General features: G+C 45.0%; 19 protein-coding genes and 2 non-coding genes across 21 annotated transcripts; 14 read left to right on the top strand and 7 right to left on the bottom strand.

Annotated features, from left to right (window-relative positions):
* Positions 1 to 74: 74 nt before the first annotated feature.
* EHEL_100200 (DNA-directed RNA polymerase III subunit C34) lies at positions 75 to 785 on the bottom strand (the record flags this gene model as incomplete). Its single annotated transcript, XM_003888047.1, has 1 exon — positions 75 to 785. One exon carries the CDS (start codon positions 783 to 785, stop codon positions 75 to 77), a length of 711 nt encoding a protein of 236 aa, XP_003888096.1.
* Positions 786 to 804: 19 nt separating this feature from the next.
* On the bottom strand, positions 805 to 1,590 carry EHEL_100190 (uncharacterized protein; the record flags this gene model as incomplete). The annotated part of the gene is made up of 1 exon (XM_003888046.1): positions 805 to 1,590. The coding sequence occupies one exon, from the start codon at positions 1,588 to 1,590 to the stop codon at positions 805 to 807; it is 786 nt and encodes a 261-aa protein (XP_003888095.1).
* Positions 1,591 to 1,664: 74 nt separating this feature from the next.
* Positions 1,665 to 1,737, top strand: EHEL_100180. Its single transcript has one exon. It is a non-coding gene; the product is annotated as a tRNA-Val (tRNA).
* A 57-nt stretch (positions 1,738 to 1,794) lies between these two features.
* On the top strand, positions 1,795 to 2,901 carry EHEL_100170 (26S proteasome regulatory complex subunit Rpn7; the record flags this gene model as incomplete). The annotated part of the gene is made up of 1 exon (XM_003888045.1): positions 1,795 to 2,901. One exon carries the CDS (start codon positions 1,795 to 1,797, stop codon positions 2,899 to 2,901), a length of 1,107 nt encoding a protein of 368 aa, XP_003888094.1.
* Positions 2,902 to 3,058: 157 nt separating this feature from the next.
* EHEL_100160 (ribose 5-phosphate isomerase) lies at positions 3,059 to 3,652 on the top strand (the record flags this gene model as incomplete). Its single annotated transcript, XM_003888044.1, has 1 exon — positions 3,059 to 3,652. One exon carries the CDS (start codon positions 3,059 to 3,061, stop codon positions 3,650 to 3,652), a length of 594 nt encoding a protein of 197 aa, XP_003888093.1.
* Positions 3,653 to 3,706: 54 nt separating this feature from the next.
* EHEL_100150 (signal recognition particle GTPase) lies at positions 3,707 to 4,981 on the top strand (the record flags this gene model as incomplete). Its single annotated transcript, XM_003888043.1, has 1 exon — positions 3,707 to 4,981. One exon carries the CDS (start codon positions 3,707 to 3,709, stop codon positions 4,979 to 4,981), a length of 1,275 nt encoding a protein of 424 aa, XP_003888092.1.
* A 73-nt stretch (positions 4,982 to 5,054) lies between these two features.
* On the bottom strand, positions 5,055 to 5,372 carry EHEL_100140 (60S ribosomal protein L23a; the record flags this gene model as incomplete). Its single annotated transcript, XM_003888042.1, has 1 exon — positions 5,055 to 5,372. One exon carries the CDS (start codon positions 5,370 to 5,372, stop codon positions 5,055 to 5,057), a length of 318 nt encoding a protein of 105 aa, XP_003888091.1.
* Positions 5,373 to 5,455: 83 nt separating this feature from the next.
* Positions 5,456 to 5,528, top strand: EHEL_100130. The gene has a single exon. It is a non-coding gene; the product is annotated as a tRNA-Asn (tRNA).
* A 60-nt stretch (positions 5,529 to 5,588) lies between these two features.
* On the top strand, positions 5,589 to 6,755 carry EHEL_100120 (uncharacterized protein; the record flags this gene model as incomplete). Its single annotated transcript, XM_003888041.1, has 1 exon — positions 5,589 to 6,755. The coding sequence occupies one exon, from the start codon at positions 5,589 to 5,591 to the stop codon at positions 6,753 to 6,755; it is 1,167 nt and encodes a 388-aa protein (XP_003888090.1).
* Positions 6,756 to 6,838: 83 nt separating this feature from the next.
* On the top strand, positions 6,839 to 7,474 carry EHEL_100110 (vacuolar-type H+-ATPase subunit D; the record flags this gene model as incomplete). The annotated part of the gene is made up of 1 exon (XM_003888040.1): positions 6,839 to 7,474. The coding sequence occupies one exon, from the start codon at positions 6,839 to 6,841 to the stop codon at positions 7,472 to 7,474; it is 636 nt and encodes a 211-aa protein (XP_003888089.1).
* A 74-nt stretch (positions 7,475 to 7,548) lies between these two features.
* Positions 7,549 to 8,712, bottom strand: EHEL_100100 (ATP-dependent 26S proteasome regulatory subunit; the record flags this gene model as incomplete). Its single annotated transcript, XM_003888039.1, has 1 exon — positions 7,549 to 8,712. One exon carries the CDS (start codon positions 8,710 to 8,712, stop codon positions 7,549 to 7,551), a length of 1,164 nt encoding a protein of 387 aa, XP_003888088.1.
* A 116-nt stretch (positions 8,713 to 8,828) lies between these two features.
* On the top strand, positions 8,829 to 9,884 carry EHEL_100090 (cyclin-dependent protein kinase; the record flags this gene model as incomplete). Its single annotated transcript, XM_003888038.1, has 1 exon — positions 8,829 to 9,884. The coding sequence occupies one exon, from the start codon at positions 8,829 to 8,831 to the stop codon at positions 9,882 to 9,884; it is 1,056 nt and encodes a 351-aa protein (XP_003888087.1).
* A 34-nt stretch (positions 9,885 to 9,918) lies between these two features.
* Positions 9,919 to 10,893, bottom strand: EHEL_100080 (uncharacterized protein; the record flags this gene model as incomplete). The annotated part of the gene is made up of 1 exon (XM_003888037.1): positions 9,919 to 10,893. The coding sequence occupies one exon, from the start codon at positions 10,891 to 10,893 to the stop codon at positions 9,919 to 9,921; it is 975 nt and encodes a 324-aa protein (XP_003888086.1).
* Positions 10,894 to 11,244: 351 nt separating this feature from the next.
* On the top strand, positions 11,245 to 11,883 carry EHEL_100070 (Sar1-like COPII vesicle coat GTPase; the record flags this gene model as incomplete). The annotated part of the gene is made up of 1 exon (XM_003888036.1): positions 11,245 to 11,883. One exon carries the CDS (start codon positions 11,245 to 11,247, stop codon positions 11,881 to 11,883), a length of 639 nt encoding a protein of 212 aa, XP_003888085.1.
* A 248-nt stretch (positions 11,884 to 12,131) lies between these two features.
* EHEL_100065 (uncharacterized protein) lies at positions 12,132 to 12,335 on the bottom strand (the record flags this gene model as incomplete). The annotated part of the gene is made up of 1 exon (XM_059743545.1): positions 12,132 to 12,335. One exon carries the CDS (start codon positions 12,333 to 12,335, stop codon positions 12,132 to 12,134), a length of 204 nt encoding a protein of 67 aa, XP_059599528.1.
* A 152-nt stretch (positions 12,336 to 12,487) lies between these two features.
* On the top strand, positions 12,488 to 13,315 carry EHEL_100060 (uncharacterized protein; the record flags this gene model as incomplete). The annotated part of the gene is made up of 1 exon (XM_003888035.1): positions 12,488 to 13,315. One exon carries the CDS (start codon positions 12,488 to 12,490, stop codon positions 13,313 to 13,315), a length of 828 nt encoding a protein of 275 aa, XP_003888084.1.
* Positions 13,316 to 13,333: 18 nt separating this feature from the next.
* EHEL_100050 (60S ribosomal protein L35) lies at positions 13,334 to 13,702 on the bottom strand (the record flags this gene model as incomplete). Its single annotated transcript, XM_003888034.1, has 1 exon — positions 13,334 to 13,702. One exon carries the CDS (start codon positions 13,700 to 13,702, stop codon positions 13,334 to 13,336), a length of 369 nt encoding a protein of 122 aa, XP_003888083.1.
* Positions 13,687 to 14,109, top strand: EHEL_100040 (Mod5 protein-sorting protein; the record flags this gene model as incomplete). Its single annotated transcript, XM_003888033.1, has 1 exon — positions 13,687 to 14,109. The coding sequence occupies one exon, from the start codon at positions 13,687 to 13,689 to the stop codon at positions 14,107 to 14,109; it is 423 nt and encodes a 140-aa protein (XP_003888082.1).
* EHEL_100030 (Mod5 protein-sorting protein) lies at positions 14,046 to 14,594 on the top strand (the record flags this gene model as incomplete). The annotated part of the gene is made up of 1 exon (XM_003888032.1): positions 14,046 to 14,594. The coding sequence occupies one exon, from the start codon at positions 14,046 to 14,048 to the stop codon at positions 14,592 to 14,594; it is 549 nt and encodes a 182-aa protein (XP_003888081.1).
* Positions 14,595 to 14,710: 116 nt separating this feature from the next.
* Positions 14,711 to 15,559, top strand: EHEL_100020 (uncharacterized protein; the record flags this gene model as incomplete). The annotated part of the gene is made up of 1 exon (XM_003888031.1): positions 14,711 to 15,559. One exon carries the CDS (start codon positions 14,711 to 14,713, stop codon positions 15,557 to 15,559), a length of 849 nt encoding a protein of 282 aa, XP_003888080.1.
* Positions 15,560 to 16,072: 513 nt separating this feature from the next.
* EHEL_100010 (uncharacterized protein) lies at positions 16,073 to 16,968 on the top strand (the record flags this gene model as incomplete). The annotated part of the gene is made up of 1 exon (XM_003888030.1): positions 16,073 to 16,968. A coding segment is annotated over one exon (896 nt), but the record flags the coding sequence as incomplete, so codon positions are not given.

Genomic DNA, 16,968 nt, shown 5'->3' with positions numbered 1-16,968 from the left:
TCCCCATCAAGAGAAATTGAAAATAAGCAAAAATTTCGGGATAGGACAGGCGCCTTTATTTTAATCTAAGGTGTTTATTTAGTGTTTCGCTCAAGGGCTCTATATCTAGTTGTTGCCCCCGAGTGAAGTTTTTCCACTTTCCCATCAAATACAAGTATGTCCACTAATGTTTTAAGGTCCTCTATTCTTAGAGGAACAGACAGAATATTGAGGTTTTTAACGTAATTCATTATTTCTTCCAGAGTCGGGTTATCTTCATATTCTGGAAGCCCTGGTTTTCCGCTCAAACTCTTTTGTAAAAACAGTTGTATGATTTCCAACACTCGAATCACACACTCTGCATCTACGTCGTTGTCCTGAAACCACATGCCTCCTGTGATTTCTTCAGAAGGAACTTGATCGTACAAAACATAAACCTTTCTATTGTTCTTGAGACACTTAACAGACTTGATAATCCTCTTGCTTTCCATGGTTCTAAGGACCTTTCCAATCAAGTTGTGCGGCATATTCGTTTTGTCCTTTATCACCTTCAACCAAACGCCTTCATTCCCACTCTGGCTCACTAGGTTGTATATCGTAAGCTCATAATTGTCTACATTGACTGGAGATGGTTTGTAGTATAGAACCCCCTTGTCTCTAAACAGACTTATCTCTTGCCGCTTAAGACATTCGTTCAACTCCTTTGCGACATCTACCTTTGACATGTGAGGAAATTCCAGGGAGAGATCTTCCTCCACCACTCCCTCCGGACGACTTCTTATGAAATCTAGAATACTTTTCATCATGGGATGAAAATTTCTTTGATCATGACTCATCGTCTCCATTGGGATCAAGTTTCAAAAACCTTCTTTTTTTCTGTGGCAAAGACCCGCTTCTCTTTCGTCTTGCCTTTATCCCACCACGCCTTGTTTCCTTTCTTGCAAGTGGCACCTTCAGAATAGATCCCTCTTGCTTTGTATTGTTCTCAAGATTGTTGAAAATCCTTTCCATTTGTTCAGAAAAATCTATTTCAAAGTTACTTTCGCAGAAATCCAGCTTGGCTGCAATTGTAACCTTGCAGCAAAGCTTCCTGAGAAGCTTTTCTTGGTTTTTTGGTGATGCCTTGGTAACTAATGGATGCTGAGATAGTAATGGTGACCCATACGTATTAATGCCGTACTTCATTACTTCTGATGGAATTGCCTTTGTTAAGAGAAAAAGACTTCCTGTTTCCACAAGAAGCTTGAAGAGAAGTTCATCGCCTAGCAGGCTCTGGAGATATCTGAATCTAGTCCTGAAAATGTTCTTGGTTTTGTCTACCTCAACAGTAGTAGCTTTAATCTTTTCGAGTTTTGAAATAAGGTCTTTTCTTTCCTCTGAGGCCAGTGATCTTCCTATAGTGATTATCATTTCGATTTCCATAGCATGTGGGAGCTCTTCTATATCCTCCACTTTCCTTCCCTCATTCAGTGATGTAATTACACAGCATACCGACAAAAAGTTATCTAAGCACTCCAAATCATCTTCAAGAAAAAGCATGGTTTTTATTTCATCCTTGATCCTGTGTATCTCTTTTAGATTTTCTTTATATGTTTGAATTACATCATCCATTAAGGGATTTAAGCTTTTAGCAGATATAATGGGCGTAATCGAGTACAGGTGGTGTTCCGGCTCCGAGAGAGCAAGCTTTTGTAGTGTAGTGGTTATCACGTATCCTTCACACGGATGAGGTCCTCGGTTCGAACCCGAGCAAAAGCACTTTTGTTTTTATATGCCATTGGTGTTTGTATTAAAATCGATATTGGCCGCATACCCATGGACTTTAACTTCAAGGAGCCAACACTACTCATCCACGACCTGATACATGAGACAAAGCTAGGTAAGCCTGAGGCCAAGAAAGAGCTCGAGAGGCTTCTTGTTGATAAGTGCATGTACGACCTCTACAAGTTTCTCGTGGAGAAAAAAGTGCTGGAGCCTGACCACGAGCGAATGGAATCGCTACTTAACCTCAAGAATAAGAAAGTTGAAGAGCTTGAGGAACTTCGAAGGGAAGAGACAGATAACGAGACGTATAGAGGTGAAGTCGATCGAAGGATTGCAGAGTTATACTGCCAGATAATGGATACAAAAAGCGGATTTGAGTGGATGCGAAAGCTTATAAGAGATGACATGTCACTATCGTTGAAGATGGACATTTTTCTTTGCAAGGCAAGAATGGGACTGATTATAGGAGACAAGAAGGTCGTTGAGGAGAGTATTGATATGGCAGATGATACGTATGAAAGAGGATGCGATTGGGATAGGAGAAATAGGTACAAGGTATATAAAGGAGTATTCCGGATGATGGCGAGACAATTCAAGGAAGCAGGTGTTTTGTTTAGTGAAGTGTTGCCATCATTTGAATCAAGTGAAGTGGTGAGCTATTCGCGAGCTGTGCGGTATATGATATTCTGCGGCCTCCTTGGATTCGAAAGAAAGGAAATTGAGACACGAATTCTCAAGTGTAGTGATGTGATGGGAAGCTCTGAGAAACTTGGTGTGCAGCTAGCGACTTCTCTGTTTGAATGCAACTATGGGGGTTTTATGAATGATTTGTATCTGTTCTGTAAATCTCTCCAAGACGATGTATTTGTTGGGAGATTTGTAAATCTATTTTGTCGGGAGATGCGGCTACGTGTGTACGGACAGGTCCTCGAAAGTTACCGGTTGATGCTGCTTGAAAATATGGCACAAACATTTGGAGTGAGTGTGGAATACATTGAGAAAGATCTTGGAGAGTTTATAGTTGAAGGTCGACTGTGGGGTAAGATAGACCGAATTTCTGGAGTTATTGAAGTAACTCCTCGAGAGGGCTTGGATGCATCAAGCATTGTTGGATATGGTTGTGATGTTGTACGTCGAATCAAGAAGTGTGTTAAATAAATCACGTTTTTTGGCTATCCTATGTTCACTGATGTTCTACCAATAAGTGTTAGAAATGTATTAAGGTTGACAGAAATGTCTATTATGCATAATCACAGGTGTCTATTATTGGCAGTCTCTCCTTTTACTGCTTATAGTTCTGATTTTCTGTAATCGCATGGAGCAAGAATTCTCTAAGGGCAGGATAGCAGTTGGTATTGGAACTGGAACTACTATCGAGAGATACATAGAGGCACTGTATGATGATATCGTATACGTTCCTTCAAGCATCCAGACGGCATTGGTTCTTAGTGAAAAGGGCTTTGTGGTGTCAAATCCCTTGGCTCATGAAGCCTTGGACTTGTACATAGACGGAGCGGACTATTTTGACAAAAATGGAAACGTGATTAAAGGAGGAGGAGGAGCCTTGACTACAGAAAAGCTACTTCACTCCATGGCCAAGGAGACCATCATAATAGTTCAGAGACATAAGTACAAAGAAAGATTCGATGGCTGCCTTGTTCCTATTGAAATTATTCCAACATCTATTATGAAGTTTATTTCAGTTCTCAGAGAATACAGACTAAAATACTGGCTGAGGAGATCCACCGGGAAGGTGGGGCCACTAATTACTGACTTGGGAAATTGCATAGTTGATGTAGAGTACGACTTAGACTTTATATCCGAATGTAAGGGCATCTGCGGTGTTGTTGAGCACGGATTGTTTATGTCTAATGGAAGTACAATGATTGTAGAGGAATATAGAGAATAGGTAAGCCTAAGAAATGCTAATGGTCTTAAAAAGTCTCCAGGATCATGCCCTTAAATGGGGTACTTTTGCGTATTCAACAAAAGAGGCTTAGTTATTCATGAAGAAGGAAGAGCACCTGAGCATCTTAACCAGATAATAACGTCTCTGGATACATCTAAACTTATCGGATCAAGGAAAATCCGAAATCAGATCATGGAATATGAGATCAGAGGCCCGACTGTATATCTGAGCCTATCAAGAACTCCTAATCTAAAGGCAACCATTGATGATTATCTGAGTAAAAATGAGCAAAGAACAACCGAAAGCAAAAAGAAATTGGGAAATGGCGCGAAAGGAAGAAAATGGGAAGAAGTAGGAAATGAAGAGGAGCTAGATTACTCCACATCTTCAAGCAGAATAAGCAATCTTGTTGAAGTCATCAGGAAAGCAACAGTCCAAAAGGCATTCGGATTATTTAGAGACAAAATACAGGTAAGCGAGCTTAAGGACAGGATGACCACACATTTAATAGGTAAGAATGTGAGCTATCAAATAACCAAAACACTTGTGGAGAATATCACGATGGAGTTGGAAGAGGAGGGATTAGAAAGTGTTTCTGAAAAAATATTTAAAGAGAAGATGTCAGGAGTTCTTAGTAGGCTTATTCCATCAGTAGATCACGAGAAGATGCTTGATAGAATAAAAAAGCACAAAGGTGTGTTTTCTATTTGTTTTGTGGGGGTTAATGGAGTTGGAAAAAGCACATCATTGGCTAAGATATGCTATTGGCTACTACAAAACAAACTCAAGGTATATATAGCTGCATGCGATACATTTAGGGCAGGAGCTATCGAACAACTCAAGATTCATGTGGAAAGATTCAAACTTGGGGGCCATCTGGTTGGGTTCTACGAAAAGGGATATGGAAAAGATGATGCATCTGTGGCAAGATGTGCCATCCAGGAAGCCCAGCACGAAGGATATGACGTTATTCTGATTGATACAGCAGGGAGAATGCACAACAAAAAGAATCTAATGGCATCTCTTACTAAGCTGATAAGGATCAATGGTCCCGACCATATCATATATGTAGGAGAGGCCTTAGTTGGATCCGACAGCTTGGACCATATTAGGGAGTTTAACAAGGCTATTGGGGATGCGGGCCAGTCAAAAAGAATTGACAGTATACTTCTTACTAAAGTTGATACAGTAGATAACAAAATAGGGCAGATTTTGAACATGGCCTTTTCTTCTCACGCACCCATCTTGTTCCTAGGTGTTGGGCAATCAAACTCAGATTTGTCAAGCATAGGATCAGAAGATATTGTGAACAGCCTCATGTCCTCTTGAATTTTTTTTACTTAAGAGGAAAAATAAATTTACTCTTCTGAGTGAGAATGTAAAACTGAAAAATAAATTTAATTCAGATTGCACCTATTTTGCTAGCGATTTCAAGAGCAGCGCCCTCTTCAACAAATCGGACGTATGCCTTCTTCCCATGCTTGTTGATCAGGGTGTTGACCTTCTTGACCTTGAATCCGTAGAGCTTAGTAACAGCATCTCTGATCTCAGGCTTAGTAGATGTCTTCTCGACGTAGAAGACCAGGGTGTTGAACTGCTCCATGCACCTTGCAGCCTTTTCTGTTGTAAGGGCGTAGAGTATTATGTCATGGGGAGTGTTCCTTTGGAGTTTTGGGATGAGGACTCTAGAGTGGTTAGAGTTCTTTTCGAGTGTATCCATTAGGGGGGATGGCGGAAGGGTTTTTTGTTTTGGATATGTGTGTGTGAGTGTTAGGCAGTTTGGACGGTGTGCTGCGGATAGTAGCCTTTGTAGCGCAGTGGTTAACGCGTTCGGCTGTTAACCGAAAGATCGAGAGTTCGAGTCTCTCCAAAGGCGTTTTGTCTTATTGCCCAAGAAAAATAAGTCTAGCTAATGGCCGAAACCCTTGTTGTGAAAATGGACTCAAGGCAAAACCTGGTCGATAAAATTGACATATTCTTCTTACTGAAGCAGCAGAAACTTGTCACCAAAGAAGAATTGAGGGTTCTTCTACCTACTCAGTCATACGAGGATTATAATGTAAATTACTATAGAAGAAGGATTCCTGAGGTGTTTGATAGAAACATCAAAAAAGAATGGTTCATATATAGGTATTTGGACGACTCCTTTTACGATGAAAAAAGGAAAGCCATTCAAAATATCTACACATTCAAGGTCGACGGTCCATGCATAATAGCAAGAAATCTACCAGAAGACATGCCTGGCTCGGTCATATGCTCTACGCTCCTTAAATGTGAAGATCTGGAGAGGTTTTGGATTCAACAGCAGTCATCACAAAATGGATTTTCTAGGACGTGCTACATCATTCTAAAGAAGGAGGCAAGTGTAGAAGATTCTATAAAATTCATGAAATCTATTTTTGACAGAGGACTGGGAATAGAAATCGAAGAATTTGACGTTTCTGGGGTAAAGGAACCCGAAATATTGCCTGGAGGCGGTGATTACTCAATGGCAAGGTCAATATTCGATTCCATGTGTAAGATTTTTGACATAAATGAAGAAGAAGTACTCAAAAAATATTCATTAACACTAGGAAATACCTCTGTAAATCAGAATACCGCAGAATTCATTTGTGGAGCACTTAGAAACATATTTCTCTATTGCTACACATGTGCACATCAGTATGATGATCCTCTCGAGATGATGATGGGATGCAGAAACCACAAAGAAACAGATGCAGCATCAAGAAGAAGAGAATTTTTGTGCAATTATAGAGGATTCGGGTATCTCAGTGCAAAAACCAAGGAAGAAGAGCTTAACAACATGACTACAATTGTTAACGAAAACCATTATAAATGCGGATTCTGTGGAAAGTCATTTGAAAGTGAAAAGTTTATATTTAATCACTTTAACAACAAACACGAGAGTGAGATTAAGAGAATCGAAAAAAACATAGAGGACTTTAAGAAGTTCCTCTCCAGAATCGACTGTTTCATGCTGAGCATTGTCGAAGGTACAGATGATGATAGAGTCCCAAGGTTTCTACTTCCAAACATTAAGGATGATAGAATAGTATATGATATGGGATCGGTCTTCAGTGGGGAAATATCTATCGGTAAATAAGATTGAAAATTCTCAAATTGTTTGTTTTTACATATTTCTGCTTACCTTTTCTACTTCTTTAGATGACAATTAGAGCCCACAAAATGTCGGGTCAAAGGTTACCTGTGTTTCCTACAAGAATGAACCTAAGAACAATAGAAACAAAAAAGAAAAGTGCCGAAAAAGGACATTCGCTACTGAAGAGAAAAAGCGATGCATTGAAAGTAAGATACAGGGCAATAGAGGAAGAATACAACAAAAAAGAATTGGGAATTAATCAAAAGATAAAAGACGCATTTTTTAAGCTTACAGAAGCAGAGTTCCTCGGTGCCAATCTCAAAATGTTTTTGTATGAATGCCAAAAACAAAATGTTTATATAAAGTCCCAGGTGGAGCAGGTGTCAGGAGTAAGCCTTCCACTTTTCACTCTTCAGAAAGAAAATGTAAAGCCTATTTTGTTTCTTGATAGAAGTGGGCAATCACTGAATGAATGCAGGGAGAAGTTTTTGGAAGTTCTAGAGATGCTAGTGGATTTGTGCGCACTAAAGAACTCGTTTAGGGTCCTCAATTCTATACTAATGAGTACCAATAGAAGAGTCAATGCCTTGGAATTCAATATTATCCCAAGATTAGAAAATACCATTTCTTACATCGCCTCCGAACTTGATGAGCAAGATAGAGGGGACTTCTTTAGACTTAAGAAAATACAAAACTTAAAAGCTAAGGAGAAAAATGATTAAATGACCTTTCCTACTTGTTGTACCACATGTGAAGCTCGATGCCCCAGGCAATCCGATAGAAAAACACAAACTATTTAATTATAGAATGCAGGCTGTGTGTCGCTTCTTTCAACAACCTTCGAGTATGCCTCCTCAAAGTCTCTCTGTGTAACCATGTACCGGCTGGCGCGGACAGCAAGCATCCCTGCCTCCTGGCAGATCGAGTTGATGTCTGCACAGCTTATCCTCTCGGGCCTGCACACAAGACTCTCAATGTCCACATCGTCCTTCAGACTCATCTTCGATGTAATTGCATTAAACACAAGCCTCTTCTGCCTTCTATCCGGGAGCGGAAACTCTATCTTCCTGTCCAAGCGCCCAGGCCTGAGCAGTGCAGGGTCAATCGTGTCCGCCCTGTTCGTCGCCATAATCACCTTGACATTCGTTGCCTGGTCAAACCCGTCCATCTGGTTCAGAAGCTCTATGAGCACTCGCTGGACCTCTCTGTCTGCAGATGTCGATGCATCAAATCGCTTTGTTGCAATGGAGTCCACTTCGTCGATAAACACAATCGACGGCGCCTTCTCCCTTGCCAGCCGGAACACATCCCTCACCATCCGAGGCCCTTCCCCAAGATACTTCTGCACAAACTCAGACCCATTGACCTTTATGAACGTGGCCTTCGTGTGGTTTGCCACAGCCTTCACAAGCATGGTCTTCCCAGTTCCAGGCGGCCCGTAGAGCAGCACACCCTGCGGCGGGTCAATCCCTATCTGCTTGTAGAGCTCAGACTGTAGCAGCGGAAGCTCAACAGTCTCCCTTATCTCCTGCTTCTGCACATCAAGCCCCCCTACATCTGCATACGTCACATCCGGCTTCTCCTCCTCCCCCATCACAGGAATCGTGCTGTCAACCTCAGGCGGAAGCACATCCACAATTGCGCTTGAGTGTCTGTGCAGCGCAACAGTAGTGTTTGGCCTCAGAAGCTCCCGGTCGACAGTAGACAGTATCCTGACAACAAAGTTGCTTCCCGCAGTCGACCCCACAATCGCAGTCGAGTTGTCAATGGGCTCCAGAAACTGCCCCATTATCAGCGGAACACTCTTCACCCTGTCCAGCTCCTCTTTCCCATGCCTCTCCTCCCTTTTCAGGGTCTCAATCTCCTTGCGCACATAGGCCTCTCTTATCTCCAGGAGCCTGAGCTTTCTTTCCATTTGTTTGTACCTAACAAACAGATCCGCCTTCAGCCCTCCACACATTAAAGGGCTACCCACCCCATCATTTATCACCATTTCTTTTCATCCTCCATGGCGTCCTGGCATCGTCTAGGCACTGCACAGGACTCGTCTTAAAATAAAAAACCCAGAAAGGGTGAATGGAGGAGGAGAGGATCCTGGAATCTGATCTCAAGCACATATCCTTCATCATGCAGAGGTACACTCCCATGGAGAAGATAGGAGAGGGGTCGTTCAGCATTGTGTACAAAGCCTTGGACGCAGAGTCCGGCAGGTATGTGGCCCTGAAGGCAATAACAAGAACTAGCTCGCCTTCCAGGGTCTTGGAGGAGCTGACGTTTCTGAAGGCCCTTGGAGGAAAGCGAAACTGCATGGGGCTTCTCGGAGTCTTCCGGAACGAGGACCAGGTGGTTGCTGTGCTGCCATACTTCAAGCCCATCGACTTCAGAGAGTTCATCTCAAATGCAAGCATAAAAGATGTCAAGCAATACCTGTACAACCTGCTGGTGGCAGTGGAGCATGTGCACAGCAACGGAATAATACACAGAGACCTGAAGCCCGGCAACTTCCTCTATAACAAAGAGGCTGGAAAAGGAATGCTCATAGACTTCGGGCTGGCGCAGTATGAAGAGTGCAAGGAAGAGCAGGGAAGAGAGGACAGCAGCAAGCCCTCGACGCCGCTGCTTTTTTTCAATTCCATCGTGTCGAAGACCAAACCTCCGGGATACTACGAGAGAGACGGAAGGCCACAGATGAAGGCGCCGAGGGCCGGGACACGAGGGTTTAGAGCACCCGAGGTCCTGTTCCGCCACCAGAGGCAAACAAGGGCCATAGACATGTGGTCGGTCGGCGTGATCTTCCTAACAATTCTGACTGCACAGTATCCGTTCTTCTACTCGTCGGACGACGTCGATTCCATTGTCGAGATTGCAACGATCTTTGGACATGCAGAAATGAGAAAGGCCGCAAGATTCTACGGAAGAATATGGAGGTCAAACATAGACACAATTCCGGAGGAAAGGATTCCGTTTGAAAGGATTGTGGAGTCGCTCAACCCGTGGGCAGAGGTGGGTGCAGAAGGATACGACCTGCTCTACAGAATGCTTGACCTTTGCTCCTCGTCTAGAATCACTGCACCAGATGCCCTAAGCCACCAGTTCTTCGACGATCTGAGGCCGCATAGAGATGACACATAGAAAACATGTCTTTAATAACAACACGGGTTGCCCATCATCTCCCCAATAGATCACTGAGATATATAATTTCATCGTCACTGTCAAAGTCGTTCTTGTAGATAACAGCATCACCTATGTCCGGCTCCCTCTCAGAATTCTCTGCATTACACTCAGATGGATTCCCCCTCAAGTAGCAATCAATAAACGAATCTCTCTTCTTCGGCCTCCTTCTCCCAAGCCTCCCTGTTTTCAGCATGTACAGCGGCTTCTCCTTCTCAGAGGACGAGGAGCTTTCCCGTGAGCTGTCGCTTTCCTCCGAATCCGCCTTCCGAGACTTGGTATTCTTATGGGCCTTATCGCTCTTGCGGGATTCAGCCTTCTTAGCAGGCTCAACACTTCTGCTGGACTTGGCAGCCTTATTGCCATCCCTGATGCTCTGCGGAGGAGTCACACAGATCGTACTAGTGGATCCGGGTGCTTCCAGACCCTTCACTGTTTGGAGAGGCTGTGGGGCAGGCTTCGCCGGAGTAACTATTGTTGCAGGCTGCGCAATGACAGGAATGGTAGGTATTTGAGGTGGTGTTATGGACACTGTTTTGAGCACAGTCATCGTTGTGACAGGTGCAACCACCACAATCCTCTGCGGCCTCTGCGGAGCCATCTGCAGGTATTTTTGCTTTAGTGTGGTTAGCATCGTGTAGATCAGATTTATCCTCTTCCCTATCCTGTTGATTGCTTCCGTCCCAGCTCCCTGCTGCTGCACAGGGAGGCGTGGGGGAGAAGGCCTTGCACTCTGCCTGGGCGCCCCACCCACACTCATTGGGCTTAGAGCCACGGGAACAGGCTGCATCACATATCTAGGTTGCATCACCACAATAGGTGGCTGTAGACTCCGAGGCATCTCCGCAGAGACAGTCTTCAGAACAGTGGTTGTCACAGTTGTTCTTATGACATTGGGAATCCTTGCAGCACGAGCAGAGGTGCTTTTTTTTGGAATGTCAGGGCTTCTCACAGTGGACTTGACAACCATGGGGGCCCTTGGCGGTGCAGAGCTCTTGGAAGAAACATATACAGGAGATATGGCCATGGGCCCTGAGTAATATGACGCCAACAGCCTTCCCTTCATGCACGTGGGATCGCACTTTGGAACAAGCCTTATCACATCACATACGGCCCTGGAGGCAATAAACAATGCTGACATTGCACCTCTCATACGGCGTCTCTGCCTGCCTCTCTTATATTGATTCCTTGTTTCATTCCGAGAATCTGTGTTGAATTTGTTTGATCTTTCCTCTGTGGCTAGCCTTGGGGTGCCACGGAATACAGCATTGCCGGAGCTGAAACAGGGTATATAAAAAACAAAAACACCAGGGGGTAAACAATGGGAGGAGTGATTTCCAAAGTAAACAATATACTGTATACAAAGCTGCGAGGGATATTTTCTGGAGGAACGGAGCGATCGATAACGATGATAGGGCTTGACGGGGCAGGGAAGACGACACTCCTGCTGTATCTGCAAACTGGAGAGGTGCACCAAACAGTTCCGACGCTCGGATTCAACTGTGAAAACGTCAACCTCGGGAATATGAAGTTCCAAGTGTGGGACATCGGAGGACAGAACTCGTTCATGAGATTCTGGCACCAGTACATAAACGATGGAAGCGGAATCATATACATGGTGGACTGTGCAGACCCACAAAGATTCGGAAAGTCAAGCGAAGAGCTGTGGAGGATACTGAACATCCTGAGCAGCCCAAGGCCGCTGCTGGTACTTGCAAACAAGATTGACCTGCTCAGAGAGCACGAGAGAGGCGAGGTGATAAAGAACATCAGAAACGAGTTCAACCTCGAGAAGTACAGCGGACCGTCGCTGATTGTGCCCATCAGCGTTCTCCAAGCAGGGTCGATGACGTCTGCCAACGACGAGAATGGAAGAGAGATAATCGATGCATTCAGATGGCTGAACAAGGAGCTTGAGAAAATGCCAAGAGCAGAAGTCCTCAGAACAGAGACTCTATAAGATTAAAGCCTGTCAAACTTAAAAAGACATGCTTGAATTTCACAAATAGAATTATTTTTTACAGATTATAAGAATGCACAAGCAGAAATAAAATAATATTATAAAATAGTATAAAGTGAGATATCAGAAAGTTACTACGTAAATAATGAAGTTTCCTTTGAAATAGTTATTTAATCATATGTCTTAGCACTACTGCAGTTCGATGCATTATTTTCTCTATGAAGATCCTATCGAGGCCAAAGCTAAGTTTATTTAATTTTTGACTCTGTCTTGGTAAACGACTTGTCTATCCTCTCCTCCACCGTTCCGTCGCTCCTGGCCTTCCTTCCGCTCATCAGCCTTGGGAAGGTTTTTACCGCTGCGATCACAACCACAGAGACCAGGAGGCCTATCGAAAGCGTGTGGAGAGCCGTGATCATGCTGCTTCCGTCAATGCTGGGGAAAAGCACCATTCTGTAGGATGGATGCCGGGATGCACTTAATAGCTTGTTTGATGTGTGCTGCAGAGGCTCATTGGACACCTGCTGGCGCTTCTGACCACTCGTTCTGCGGCCCGGGCCTGTCAGGCGAGTGGTTTAGTGGCGCGGAGGGGTGGGCCCTAGAAATGGGACGACTGTGGAGGGCGGCAAGGAGCTGGGCCTCAGTGTTTGGGCGGAATCTCTGGAGAGAGTTTGATGGGAGCGAGGAGCTGAAGGGGGCCTGTGAGAGGATGGCAAGGGGGTGGATGGGATGCAGGGATGCTGTTGAAGACACGCGTCTGTTCAGGGTTGGAAGGAGGATGATGGAGGTGTCGAGCAGCGTGATGAGGGCCTCTGATGCCTCGATTGGGATTGCGCTTAGGGCCGGAGGAGGCCTACTGTGCCGGCGAAGGGAGTTCCAGAGGAGATTGGACATGGTGTTCAGGATTCCGCAGTACTACGGAGGGGTGAGGAGTTCTGGGCCGTCTGTGGCAGCCAAGGATGGGAGTGGGGAGTGTTTGAGGAAGAGAGGGGGGCTGGTTGAGTACAGGGGAAGTGTGATGAAGAGGATATGGAGGCTCTGCTCTGTGGTTAAGTCCCGTCTGTCCTCTGACGAGAGGGCCATAGAGGAGATTGAGAACAGGTGTGTGGGGGAGATACTTAGAGGTCTGGGGTCCGAGCCGGTGAGTGGGCTGTGCACAGAAGAAGGGATGGAGGACTTGAAGAATCTGGCCCTTGAGGTGGGAGGAGGAAGAGATGTGTGGACGACGGACATCAGGAATACCTCGACGTCTGGGAGTGTGGCAAAGGGGATGTTTGAGTGCGAGTTTGAGGCTGAGATTGCAACTGGGGATAGGATGTGTGTCGGGGGCGATAGACATGTGTTTCTCATTCGGGGGAGGTTTGTGAATGGTGCGGGGTGTGAGGATGGAGGGTGGTATCTCTCTTCACTTGCCTGGACTCGGATAGGATGAGACGTAGAACAGTATAATTTATTCGTTGTAAGCAAATATAACCTTTGGGAACTTACTTTCTCTTGCTCTTTGCCTCCCTGTCTTTCTTTTGAGCTGGTCCTTTGTGAGGGCCTGTCTCTTGGCCCTGTTGAGCTTGGGCCTAAGGACCTTCGGAAGCTTGTGGACCGGGGTTCCCCTGTACTTCTCGACGACCTCCTGGAGAATCTTCTCGCGTCTGACGGTGAGGATGCGTGCCAAGTTCTTCCTGGCTGTCCTGATGTCGTCCTTGCCGACGTCTCCGCTGTTCTTCTTCTGGCGGAGGCGCGCCAGCTCTGCCTTGACCTCGTTAGCCTTCTCCTCAAGCTGCTCAACATCCAGCTGCCTGAGATCTGATGCCTCGATCTTCATTAGGGCTTCTGATGCAAAAAGATTTGAACGCAAAAATCGTGCTTGGGGAGCGAGGGGTGGAATATGCGTGTCTGGCAAAGGACATTTATTGGCTTGGGTCAGGGAGGGGCGGCGACAAAGAGGATGTTTTCCCCCCTCAGAAAGAGGACCTTGCTGTGGGAGCCCTCTACGGACGAGTGTGTCAGCATGAGGTTTATGTGCTCGTCGAACCCCTCGAGGATTCCTGCATAGACCTCTCCGCTCTTTGTCTTTATTTCGACCCTCTCGTTCAAGTACATCTTCAGGAAGCAGAACGGGTCGAGCATGGAAGTCGTGGGGCCTCTGGAAAATTTTGTTATTGGGGATGTGTGAGGAGGCTGTGGACGGAGGTTTCTGGATTTATGGGGGGAGTGTGCAGCCCTTTATGAGGTATTTGGAGTTGAGCTGCATATCGAAAACAAACAAACTCTTCCAGAAGCTTCAGGACCTCAACCCTCTTCTGAACATCGAGATGGAGGCATACTCCTGCAAGTCGAGCAGGAAGCAGAGGATGGAGATGCATGTGGAGAAGCCGCTCAGGTATCTTGTGTCTGCACTTGAGCTGCGGTTTCCGGACTATGACTTCTCTGGGGAGTCGTGGAGGTCTTTTTCGCGGAAGTCGATGGGGGAGGTTGTGAACGAGGTTGCGTACTCGATAAGCACTGTGCACAAGAACAACTCTGATGTGAAGGAGTTTGTGGGGTTTCTTGAGGTGATTCTCCACAAGTCTGTTGACCTGAGTGAGTGCATGATATTTTCGTATGAGAACAGGATGGGGCCCTTTGAGGACTGCTTCTGGTACTTTTCGTTTCTGTTTTTCAACAAGAGGCAGAAGAGGGTGGTGATGCTGAATGCGTTTATGAACAGGAACTAGTGTAAATATGGATGTATTAAATAGTTTGAGTCTAGATGTGTGTGTGTGAATAGGTTTCTGTGCACAATTTATGTGGCGGGATGCAAATATGTATGTATGATAGATGCCCATAGGATATGAATAGAGCCGACAGAGGGAGTGTGTTAGAGTGCAGCACAGTTTTTAGTTCTAAGAGGAAAGCGAAGGATGGGGAGGGATACGATGTGGGCTCTGAGTGCCCACATGGTTTTAGCCTAGAGCTGGAGTCTGAGTCGTCTGAGGCAACGGATGTGGGGATTCTGCTATTTTTTATGACTGTTCTTGTAACGCTCTTCAAGAATCCATTAGCAGATTTGTTTGGAGGCTTTGCGATTGAGGCTGTTGGGGTTGTGAATCTGGGGTACCTGGTTCATTCGACGTTTCTGAAGCTATGTGCTAGGGCTGTGGATTTGAGGGAAGATTCGTGGAAGAGCAGTCTAATGGTTGTGCACTTGTCCTTGCATCTGGTGGCGATTGAGGCGATTGGAGTTAGTATCTTTAGTTCTAGAGGAGGATCAAGGATGCTTATGAATAACCTTTGTAGGAATCCGCTGGGGATTTTTGTTGCCTTGATACATATTCTTCATGGGCAGGATGCCATGGAGCTTAAGTATAGCAATTATGTCTGCGGGAGTATACTGAGTGCTGCTTGGACTGTGGTGTTTGTTGCGAGCTATAACTATGAGCACGATATGAGTGATAGTCTAGTGAGACATATTTTCCTGTTTATGTTCCTTCATGTGGTACTGTATAGCATGGAGAATGAGATTGTCAAGAGTTTAAGGATTTCGAAGAAGAAGTTGAGGAAGATCCAAGGGTTTGCAAGGATAATACCGTGCATAGTGTGCAGTGTAGCAGGGTACTATATGCTGGGCAGGATACTCACGAAGCGACTCTCGTACATGGAGATGGGCAACTCTGATTTATCATTCTCATTCTTATTTTGAGATATTGGGGTGTGTGCTGTGGAAGTAGTTGAATAAATTGATGGAGTGCTTGTGTTTTTTGGGCGAGTATGCAGGTGTTTGCTTGTGAGATGGAGTGTGGGATGCGATGAAGGCTGCATGCATCTTTGTATGAGGAGAGTGGATGCCTGGTGTTCTTTGGATACCTCTTTTAGGCAGTTGAATGATTGGAACCCGATGGACACATGGCGATGAGTGGAGGGTCAGGAGATTAACTGAAAGGTTTGCTTTAGAAGGGAAGCGAGCGATGGGGTTAGGAAGTTCATAAGATGGTTGAAAAGGTTTAATGGCAAGGACATTGTAGGAGGTGGAGTGATTAGTGTGTGACATCGATAGTCTGGGTTTATTGTATGACTGGGATCGGTTGTAAGAAGGTACGGTGTGTGTTTGCATATTATCTGGATTGATGAGGTTGTAAACGATGTGTATAGCCAATGATGTTTGGGGGAATGGAGGAAAGGAGAAGGCACTAAGGCGAGTAAAGGAGTGTGGCCCATGAAGCTTGGAGTGCTACAAGCAATGATTCTACTTGGGTGGATGATCTGTTCTTCGTCGATAGAAAGCCATAAGGTTGTCAAACTAAGAGGGTCTGAAGGATGTATACTGTTTCCGATAATTTTTTCTGGAACCAATGCGATTGCACTACCGACCACGAGGCTCAAGGATGTTCGGAGGGGCGGAGACGAAGAGATGTATGTTAAAGAGTTTATCGGTTGTATTGGGGACATGGTGCTGTCATTTACTGCTTTTGATATATGTTGTGAAGGGGACGGGGTGTTTGAGGCTGTGTTTGTAAGGGAGATGAAGAAGCACCTGCAGAAGGTGTCGAATGATGCATTGAGTGTATATGCAAGAGGAAAAAGCACTCTTAGCGAGGTGCTATTGATGGTGTACGATAGATTGTTTGAATGCGATGTTCGGGATGAGGGAAAGAGAAGGATGACGGTGTTTGGAAAGTGCCTTATTTCTGAGGCTGATAGAATGATTCGTGAGATAGGCGATGATGTAGATGAGAAGGAAAGGGAGGAGAGAGAGAATTTTTGTAATGTGATCAAGAAACGTGGAGAGAAGTGTTGCAATTTAAAGATGTGGAAGCGTATAGTTTATGCTGAAAGTGTAGTGTGCAATGCGTCTGTGAGTCTGTATAATAAGCTTTCTGGTGAGGAGCTTTTGGGGTTGTTGGCTGAAGGATGCATGAGAAAGGATTTTAAGGAGGAAGGAGTTAGCGAGGAGGAGCTTAACGATAGAGGATATATGGAATACAGTATTGTTGACATTAAATTATTTCTAGATACATATATTAAGCACGGGTGTGAAGTTGTGGAAGAGATAGTTAGGCAGATGATGCTGGGGAAGGATGGAAGGGAGATAGATTCTAAGTATGTTGAAAA

This window comes from Encephalitozoon hellem, chromosome X (assembly GCF_000277815.2).
Source record: "Encephalitozoon hellem ATCC 50504 chromosome X, complete sequence".
In the NCBI taxonomy this organism is placed as follows: Eukaryota; Fungi; Microsporidia; family Unikaryonidae; genus Encephalitozoon; species Encephalitozoon hellem.
The sequence above is the reverse complement of the archived record's forward strand: the minus strand, read 5'-3'. Positions and strand labels throughout refer to the sequence as shown.